Genomic DNA, 10,848 nt, shown 5'->3' on the forward strand with positions numbered 1-10,848 from the left:
TGTTCAATTCATGTTAATGTGGTTTTAAAGACATTTCAATTAGTGGAAAAAAAAGCTGAGGGCATTATGAAAAAATAGTCTAATCAACCAAAACTTTAGCAACCCCCATGCAGTACCTCTGTGGACCCTCTAGGGGTCGCAGACCCCCTGTTGAAGACCTCTGTCTTAGATTTCCCTGGGTTTTTTTTTATGATGGTGAATTAATTTTGTTTTTAGACTTCTGAAAGGCTTTTGACACAGTAGAACATGGCTTATATTTCATATTCTAGAAAAGCTTAGATTCGAAAAGCTCTTTATATCGATTAACAGAACTCAATCAAAACATCAACGGCTCTATCAAACTAAGGAAAGGCTTTAGCATCAACAGAGGAATCAGACAGCGGTGTCCTGTCTCCCCCTACCTGTTTGTTTAGGTAGCTCAACTCCTGGCTTATATTAAAACTATTCCTTTTAAACGGTTAAATGTTGCTGAAAAAGAACTTACCTTAACCCAACTGGCTGATAAAATGACCCTGTTCTTAAAGGACAAGGATCAAATTTCAGTAGGGATCCAAGTAATGAATAATTTGTCAAAATCATCTGGTCTGCATTTGAATCTTAAAAAATGTGAGATTACAGCAGTTAAAGATTGCTCTGAGACATTCATTGAAGGCATTCCAGTTAAAACTGAGGTTTTTATTGCGGCATAACCAAAAAAAAAAAATGCAGCTCCTTAAATTTTGATCCTTTAATTCTAAAAGCAAGAAAGAAATGTAATCAGTGGTTAGTAAGTGGTTTCTCTATGAGGTGATAATCTGCTTAGCAAGGCTGAAGGCGTCTCTAGGTTCACTCATGCTGCTCAGGCTTTAGATCTGGATAAAGGCTCTGAAAAAAAGAAAGTGATAAATTGCTCTTTAATTTTGTTTGGAAGAATAGAATCCATTACTTTCCAAAATCTACTTTAATTAACTTTGATTTGATTAAAAACTGAGGGCTTAACTGTTTATCTTTCTCTACCTTAAATAAAACTTTTAAGATAAATTGCATTCGCCACTTCTTCACATCACAAACTTCTATAATCAATACTGTCCCTAATCACATTTTTTAGAAACTTGGGGGTTTAACCTTTTTCTTGGTTTGCAATTTTTATGTACATAACATTTCTATAAACTCTCTAATTTTCATTGCCAGGCTTTTCCATTATCATTTTTCTAAAAGCACAACTTTTAACCTCACTGCTCTTTGATTTGGAACAATGAGGACATCCTGTAGAAGAGAAGATCTTTGTTTCTGGATTCATGGTTCAGTCATGATATTATTCTGGTTGATCAGCTGTTTGACATCATTGGCACTTTATTAAATTATCAGGGATTTCTCTCTAAATTTAACTTTCCTATTTCTTCTGGAGAATATGCAAAAGTTTTTGGTGCTATTTCTGGGTTTTGCATTTAGACAGAAACTCAAAGACTCAATTCTTCTTCATCTCCTTCTCTCCATAACAACAATAAATCAGTCAGATCCATCTTTCAGAGAAAAGTGGCGTCTGTTCCTGCAGCTTTACCAAACTGGAACCAGTTTATGACGGATGTGTCCTGGAAACATACTTTGATTTTATCTAACCACTTTCTGCTCACTAACAAGGTGAAGGAAGTTTCATTCAAACTCATTCACAGGATCTATGCTGCCAAAGACAACCTAAAAAAAAGGTTCAATTCTGATATTATTATCAACGGCTCTTATTATGATCTTCTTCCAGAATCTCTTACACATCGGTTCTGGTTGTGTTCGTACGCTAAGATCTTCTAGCAACACCTTTATAACAATGTGGATTTAAATTTAAAGATTTTCAACTTTGTTGGGAAAATGTTCTATTTGGTTTGCAGCTGCAAAGTAAAATGTTTCTCAAACCTTTTCTTATCAATCTCTTAATTATCTTTGCTAAATTTTACTTGCATAAATGTAAATTTCTAAGAAAAAAGCCGGACTTTAATGTTTATTTAATTGAATTAAGCAATATTTTCATACCATTAAATCCTCCTCTCACCAAAAGGAACAAAAAACATATCAATCTGTTCCCAACTGAAAATTCTGGACATATTCTGGACCTTTGTATAACGGAGGTCATCAACACGGGGTCTGGGACCCCTAGGGGTCCACGCAGGTACTGCATTGGGTCATGGAAGTTTTGATTGATTAGAATTTTTTTTATATTCACCCCTGGAATTTTTTGAAATGTCTTTAAATCCACATTAATAACAATTGAACAGACTGTAGTAAGCAGATAAATGGAGGCAGAAGATAACTAACTAGTCTTATGTTGTTTGTTATATGCTGACTTTTCCTAAATCCTTTTATTCTTTTAGCGATCACTAAGGCTAATATTTTCAAGTCATTATTAAGAAGGCAAATAGGTCGCCTTTCAAAGCATGAAAGGATCCTTGTTGGGTTTTGGTATACGGTGGTTAAGTCCTGAGTTTTAGGCAGAGAACCTTTTGTCATCCTTTCATTAAAGACCTCTAATAGAAAAGAGGAAAGGACGTTAGAACAATATTAATAGAATTCACCACTTAGACCTTCTATCCCAGGGAATCTGTTGGTTTAGAGATGTGAAACAGCATCAGTCATTTCTGGAATGATGATTGGCTCCTCACAGCGTTTCTGGTCGATGTTAGAAATCGGTTTCTTTATTAAATTGTTCAATAAGGAACCACCTGAGGCTTGATAGAGTTTGAAACTATACAGATTTAATGAAATATGATCAGGATCATCCATTGTAATATTGTTAATTTTTAGTCTATCGATCAAATTAGTGACAGCATTACATTTCTGAATGAAAAAAAGTGTTTTTGTTCATCAACCATTTTTTCCTTGACCTAACAAATGCGCCCTTACTTTAATGTAAATATTGTCTAACTTAATTTGTAATTCAGCCAATTCTTGTTTTTCTAAATCTCTTAAAATAGAAGGATTAGGATGAGAAAGCTCAACAATTCTGGAATTTATATAATTCTCTTCTGCTCTGATCGGTTTGACATTACAACAAAATTTTCTCAAGAATTTTTGCCAGATTAGACTTTCAAAAATTCCCAATTAAGCCTATAACGAGCATCTGCATGGACTTTAGATCAATACTGCTTGAAAAGCATTGAGATGATTGTAGAGACCTCTTCATGTTGCAGTAAAGAACTGTTCTTTTTCCAGTGGGATGGTCAACAAAAAGTTTGTTTCTTGCTTGAAAATGTAAAAATCAATTCAATGGCTTTATGTTCAGTAAGAGGAGTAGGAATATATTAACAGTTAGATCCTCCTTGTTTACTGTATTTGATATTAGCCAGAAATCGATCCTAGACAGCCTAGTTAAAGATATATTATTCCAAGCAAATAAACAGTCATGAGGATGGAAAGCTCTCCAGATCAAGTTAAACTTTTCCATTAAATATTTGACAGCTGAATTGGAGGCGTTAGTTTTGCTAGGAGGCCATTTATCAAGATCGCCATGAAGGACGGTTTTTAAATCTCCTCCCATGATAATTATAGCTTTTGGAAATTAAAATAACCATTCAGAAAAAAAAAATCTGAATTGAGTAAAATAGTTTTATCATTCTCTCCTTTGTTGCTGTAAATATTAGCACAAATGAAGGGATGGCATTTGAAAATAAGAACTTGACAGATCTACCGGTAGTGTCCCATTAGGTGATATTCAGAGGCAATAATATTCCCTTTAAGTCTAGGCTTTAATGTCATTACTCCTGCAGAACGCTCAGAACCATGGTAAAAACCAAATAAAAAGGGGATTTCCATAAATCAACATCCACAGCGGCTGAATGAGACTCCTAGAAAAATAGAAAATAAAAATCAGAATTAAAAATGTTGCCAAATAGAAACAAAGCTTTCCTTTTCAACATATATTACGCATCGCCCCGGCATTGAGAGGAACGATCATTGGTCAGACCTACAGTTCAGAGAGCTGCTGTCAGAAGGAAATGAATGTGAAAGAATATAATGATCTATAGAGGAAACTTTGTTGTATTGTGATTTAATAAAGAGAGTAAAGTTATATAAGTTATACAAATTTTTAGAGATTGTTTTTGTTAAATTGTAGTGAATTGTAAATGTAAATTAAATCTGACTAAAGAATTTTGGACTTTATTTTAGTTAGAAAAAAAATAGATAGATAGATAGATATTAAATATTTCATAAACCCTCATTCATACATTGCTTTTCTCTCCTTCCATCCATGCTACCCATTAGCACCTCTTAAATTGACACTAGAAAAACAGTAACTATCATAAAGTTCTTCGTATGAAAGGTAATTCCACTGGGTCTGGTTTCTAGTCTCCTTTTATTTGTGCTTCCATAGATGGACTAAACGTTGGGGATCTTCAGAGGGAGCCCTGGAAGTTTGTTAGCTGTCGATACAAAATCAAAATGAGTAATTAAATTACAAAAATCACATCAGTCAGTTAGTCCAATAAAGCCCCTGAAAATTTATGTTTTTATTCAACCAAGTTATTTGGAAATCTGATGAAAGTTAATCAGATTCAAAGTGTCTGAAGTCATAAAGTAGGGTTAGCCTCAATTCATGTGTACTGTCTCTGACGGTAACTTGGTCTGACCTAAGATGGCATGTAAACCAGGAGCCCCTGAAACTGAAATCATTTAGTCTGAATGCATCATGAGGAAGAGACTCTGGAGTTTATAAGACACCAACAATGATTTAACAGATTTCAGCGATTTCCAGAGAAAACCACATATTTTATAAACTGATAATGCAGTTATCAACCAGATATGTTTAAGTGTTTCATCGCTGACTTTCAGCTGCTACAAACAGCTAGCAGGTAGCGGGAAATAACAGATATGACTGCCATCAAGCTGATGATAGCGAGAAAACACTCCAACCACCCGCCTAGCATGTAGCCATCGTGGCCTGTGGGTGGGGCTACGCTGCTTTGAAACCTCCAAAAGTCATTTTAAAGTTGGCTCATTGTTGATTGACTGATTAGTGAAGTATGTAGGTCTACTGAAAACATCTTGAAATCAATTTTTTCATGAGAAATTATTAGCAGTTTGAAACTCTTACAATTCCTTCACTTCATTTAATCTGAGCCTTTTTTATACATAGTTATGACTGTAACAATACTTTAATCCCCATTGATGATGTTTTAAAAGTACGAAAGTCTATAAGTACAGACAAGTACAGAAATGTAAACATAAGGAAAAATGCCCAATGTTTTCTTCTAAAAGAAATGAACTATGAGAAAGAGACTTTATTTAAATAGCCTTATTTAATTGGTTGATCTCTATGAGGCTTCATAAGTATCTTTTCCTGACATTCAACTAAAAAATATCATCTGTAGAGTAGTTTAAACAAGCTTTGATGCCAAAGTGTAGGTCGAAGCCTTTCTAGATGACAGTGCAGCATTGCGTGGTCCTTTCTAACCTTTGATGTGATGTCAGAGCTGCAGTGAATGCTGGGAAATGTACTTGTATTCTGCTTATATGCAGCTTGATCAACACATGGATGGTTAAAGTGAAGTGTCCTTTCTTTAACCTGTAATTCAAATTCTTTCTCCTGTGTTTGTTTTTCCAGAACGCCTGCAGGATTATGTTGGAAAAGAAGAGGTTTTCCCTGAGCAGCAGTTCTCTGAACAGGAGAGGAATTCCAGTTTGAACCAAGCAGAACCAGAACCTCTGCAGATAAAAGAAGAGCAGCAAAAGCCAGAACATTCCTGGATAAAAGAGGAAACCATGGGGCTCCATATAAGTAAGTGTAAGCACCATGTTGGTACCTTAGTGCTACAATAGGTCCTTGAAGAATTAGAGGGAGCTTGTGAGTCAGAACCCAGGGAACGGATCAGGTTTGACTGCAGAGTATTTTATTTAGGCTTAAAATACAATAAAAAAATCCAGTCCAGGATAATTATGTCCTTTATTCCACATTAAAATACCCTTAAAGGGCTGGAATTGCGGCACCAGTATCCACAGAGAAAAGTCACTCCCTTTGCTCAATCCCGCAGTCTCGCGATTGGCTCCATCGCACCGCATCCCTGCTGTTATCCGCTTCTTGTTGCCACTGGGTTCCTGTAAATAAAAACACATGCTGGGCTGAAGTGTTGTCTGTGCAGCCAGCCGATCTTTGCTACGTTTCTCCCAACAAGGCAAAACTCTGCAGATTTCAGTGGAAAACGTTACTCACAGATGCAGGGTTGTTTTCAAATGGACTCAGTTTCTGCTTTAGGGATGGTCCACGTCGAGCCAATCGGTCTGCTGATACCTGGAGATAATTCAGTCTGTCCTCTCACAGTGCCTGTGCTGTGTGCTGTTCACCTCCCTTCCTTATTGAGTTCTTCACCCTTTAAATGTTCTGCCTGCTTCCCTCGGCAGGTCTGTAAAACAGCTGATAGGCTAATCCCAGGCACACCCACAACTCCACAGGTAGCCATCATCAAGTAGTCCACAGTGGATTAAACCAATAAAACAGCAAAATCGTGTAATAAAGTGAAAAAGAAATCATGCAAAATCCAAAATATTTACAAAATCACACTTTAAACCAATTTCAACTGTGTGACATAAGCATGAAGAGCAGCTTGTTCTGAACAGGAGACTGGAGATACAGAAGAGAAAACTTTCCCATGTTTGAGATGTGGAGAAAGATTAAAAATAAATATTTTTTAATGGTTCACATTAGAACTCACACAGGTCGGAAGATTTATGACTGTCACTCTTGTGGGAAAAGCCTTTAAATCTAATCTTAAAGGTGTAGAGGATGATCTTGTATTAGCAGGTCTAAATAATTAACCATCTAAATAATTGGTCCTCCCAATTGGAGAGCTACTGCTTCAGACAGTCATTGAAGCTTTCTTACCACGGTTCTTTGAAAATGGCCGAGGGTCGTAAGAAGAGAGAAAAGTGTTAAATGCAGAGATTAATTTCTCCAGTGTGAGATTAATAAAGTTCGAACATAGTTATTATTACTATACGAAGTGTATGAGAAGAAAAGGAAGGCCTGACAATAGTCAGATAGTCTTTTTTCATAGCCTGTGCAATTTTTGAATTATTTTATAAGGTTGGTACATCTCTGCATTACAAGTGGAATAATCCAAGTCAACTAGACTTAGACTTTCTTGTCATTTTTTACACACTGTGTATACAAAAAGAAATTTTGTTGAGTACAGTTCTCAACACATTTCCATTTTTAAAGTGAAGCAGTGATAAGATTACTACTGCGTAGTCTTTCCTTAGCTCTCTACTGTGCAGATATTTTTATGACCAAGGGAAATGTATTCCAGGACATTTTAACTCTTTTTTTTTTTTTTTTTTCTTTATTGCTTTTCTTGTACTATATACACTCTTTTTGTATTGTCTGTTGTATTTTTAACTTTAACGATACCTTGCATTAACTCTTTGTACTCTGTAATATCTACTGGAACCAGAGTTCCCCTAAAGGAGTAATCCCAAGGTATAAATAAAGTTGAGTCTAAGTCTATGGAATGTTTTGTGCGAAGAGCCCTCCTCGCAAAGCATTAGGGGATTTGCTGTCACAGCCATAGGCTGCCGCTACCCGACAGCGGTGACTAGTAACAAAGATGGCGCAGGCCCCACACAATGGAGGAGGAGTTAAGTGACAAACGGAGCAAAAAGCAGTGATTATGTCTTTGAACGGTCAGTTAACTGAGTTTGCTATAGAGGCCACTATATAGTCCCCACTCTATATAGCGATTTAGGGTTTAGGGCAGATGTACGGATACAGTAAGCTTGTATGAGCTATGAGAACAGCAACTTTTAAACAGTTTGCACGAGGAGAAATGGGCTTGAAACGTGGAGAGGACAGGTGTTGGGTTCAAAAATGTAGGTTCGTAAAAGAGAAACGGAGTCCACACAGAAGAGGGATTTTTAACAGCTTCTGCAGAAGGAGAGGGTTACACGCAACTCACTACTCTCTGACGGACTTCCTCTGCAGAGCCTTTTTATTAGCAGATCATAACACATGGGGTGGGTTACAAAATAGTGTTCTTCTGCATATAGGACAATGCTCCTCTGATTGAATCACAGAACAGAGTGGTCTTCTGATAACTGGGATTAGCCGTGCACAAACATCAGTAATTTTCCACCACCGTTGCATGACAGTTTGCAGTAAACAGAGTGAAGCATCTCATTTCTCCAATGTTTCATATGTACACACATTAACTGTATAATCATCATTGAATAAACCTAACAGCAGGTCTTTGAAAGAATTTGTGAAAATCCTCCACATCATAAAGGTATTGTGGAGGCACACATCCATCTTCTTATCCATCAGGCTCTCAGTGGGGATGGTGCCTACCTCCAGCAGTCTATGGTGGAAAGGTGGGCTACACCCTGAACCATTCAACTTAAAAATATCATCTGTAAAGTAGTTTCAACAAGCTTTGATGATAAAGTTGAGGTCCAAGCCTTTCTAGAGGACAGCGCAGCGTTGCCTGGTCCCTTCTAACCTGTGATGTGATGTCAGAGCTGCAGTGAATGCTGGGAAATGTAGTTCTATTCTGGTTATATGCAGCTTGATCAACACATGGATGGTTAAAGTGAAGTTTCCTTTCTTTAACCTGCAATTCAAAGTCTTTCTCCTGTGTTTGTTTTTCCAGACTGCCTGCAGGATTATGTTGGAAAAGAAGAGGTTTTCCCTGAGCAGCAGTTCTCTGAACAGGAGAGGAATTCCAGTTCGGACCAAGCAGAACCAGAACCTCTGCAGATAAAAGAAGAGCAGCAAAAGCCAGAACATCCCTGGATAAAAGAGGAAACCGTGGAGCGCCCCATAATTAAGCATGAAGAGCACTTTGTTGAGACTCGAGATACAGTAGAAAAAGCATTCCCATGTTTGAGATGTGGAGAAAGGTTTCTACAAAAAGAATATTTAAAGGTTCACATGCGAACTCACAGAGGTCGGAAGCTTTACGAATGTCAGTCTTGTGGAAAAAGCTTCAAATCTAAATTTGTTATTAATAGACACATGAGAATTCACACGGGTGAGAAACCTTTCGAATGTGAGTCCTGTGGAAAAGGCTTCACTAAAAAATGCACTCTTGATCAACACATAAGAATTCACACGGGTGAGAAACCTTTCGAATGTGAGTCCTGTGGAAAAAGCTTTACTGAAAAATGCACTCTTGATCAACACATAAGAATTCACACAGGTGAGAAGCCATTCAAATGTGTCTACTGTGGAAAAGCTTTTGCTCAGATATCTGTTCTTAATACACACACCAGAATTCACACAGGTGAGAAGCCGTTTCCCTGTAATTTTTGTGACAAATATTTTAGTAGAAAAAATAACTTGACTTCTCACATGAGAATTCACACGGGTGAAAAGCCTTTCAGATGTGAGTCCTGTGGAAAAAGCTTTACTGAAAAAGGCACTCTTGATAGACACAACAGAATTCACACAGGTGAGAAGCCTTTCAGATGTGAGTCCTGTGGAAAAAGGTTTTATCGGGCATCTGAGCTTAATAAACACACCAGAATTCACACAGGGGTGAAACCGTTCCAATGTGCCGTCTGTGGAAAAGGTTTTGCTCAGACATGTGATCTTAAAACACACACCAGAACTCACACGGGTGAGAAGCCGTTTCCCTGTACTTTTTGTGACAAAAATTTTAGTAGAAAAAATAACTTGACTGCTCACATCAGAATTCACACAGGTGAGAAGCGTTTCACATGTGAGTCCTGTGGAAAAAGCTTTTTTCGGACATCTGAGCTTAATAAACACACCAGAATTCACACGGGTGAGAAGCCGTTCAAATGTGACTTCTGTGGAAAAAGCTTTGCTCATAGATTTGATCTTTGTAACCACACCAAAACTCACACGGGTGAGAAGCCATTCTCCTGTACTCTTTGTGGCAAAAATTTTATTAAAAAAACTAGCTTGACTTATCACATGAGAAATCACACAGGTGAGAAGCCTTTCAAATGTGAGTACTGTGGAAAAAGCTTTACCTTAAAAAGCTCTCTTGATAAACACATCAGAATTCACGCAGGTGAGAAGCTGTTCTCCTGTTCCCTTTGTGGCAAAAGTTTTTGTCAACAGGCTAGTTTGACTTTCCACCTTTCAACTCATGTGCAAAACGTTTGCCATCCATGAAATTGATCTTAAAAAGAACAATATATTGCTTTACAAGAGGTCATATCAGACGCCACAGAAATGAACAGGAGAGACCTTTTCCATGTTTTATCCGTGATAAAATTTCCATCTAGAAACTCCATCTCATTACATGAGGAACTCACAGGTTAAAGGTATTTTCTTTCTATGTTTAGAGAAAACCTTTCATTAATGGTTGTAATCTACTGTTTCCATGGAAACTAGAACAGGTAAGATGTAATCATGTAAACCTGGTACATATTTCAGCTATAAGATGACAAAGAACTCAGTTAACAGGCTGGACTCTAGTTCACTGCGAAACTGAAGCTAAAAAAATATTGAAACGGGTTTGAAATTGTTTCTGTTATTTGGTTCAAAGTTTATATTATTACTGATCAGTTTGAATCTGCTGCAATTTGGCAAAAAGCCCTTTGGATTAATAATGTATAACAGATGTCTTACACTCCTGTAGAAGTCTAATGCTTCAGATTTTTTTTTTCCTTTGTTTTTTTAATCAAGTTTTTATTTTATTTATTTTATAGCTATTATAAAAAACTTACAGCAAAAATACAATTCCCTTTACCCTATGTGGGCCATAGGGATAAAAGTAAAATGTTAAAAATGAAAACTAAAGCTTGCCTAACAAAAAGTGCACAAAAGTTCACCAGTCGGACGATTAGTTTAAATATCAGTAGAAAAAGATTGAAAGTGTTTCTTTGCACTAGAATGGATCATTTGGAATGAGGTTCAGATAT

At 36.9% G+C, this 10,848-nt stretch overlaps 1 protein-coding gene across 1 annotated transcript; it reads left to right on the forward strand.

Annotated features, from left to right (window-relative positions):
* Positions 1–5,494: 5,494 nt before the first annotated feature.
* On the forward strand, positions 5,495–10,842 carry LOC107092610 (gastrula zinc finger protein XlCGF26.1-like). Its single transcript, XM_015387175.1, has 2 exons — positions 5,495–5,743; positions 8,604–10,842. The coding sequence occupies exons 1-2, from the start codon at positions 5,728–5,730 to the stop codon at positions 10,094–10,096; spliced, it is 1,509 nt and encodes a 502-aa protein (XP_015242661.1). The 5' UTR covers positions 5,495–5,727; the 3' UTR covers positions 10,097–10,842.
* The last annotated feature ends 6 nt before the right edge of the window (positions 10,843–10,848 follow it).

The sequence above is a fragment of the Cyprinodon variegatus genome, unplaced genomic scaffold (genome assembly GCF_000732505.1).
Source record: "Cyprinodon variegatus isolate N-32 unplaced genomic scaffold, C_variegatus-1.0 Scaffold387, whole genome shotgun sequence".
Taxonomy (NCBI): domain Eukaryota; kingdom Metazoa; phylum Chordata; class Actinopteri; order Cyprinodontiformes; family Cyprinodontidae; genus Cyprinodon; species Cyprinodon variegatus.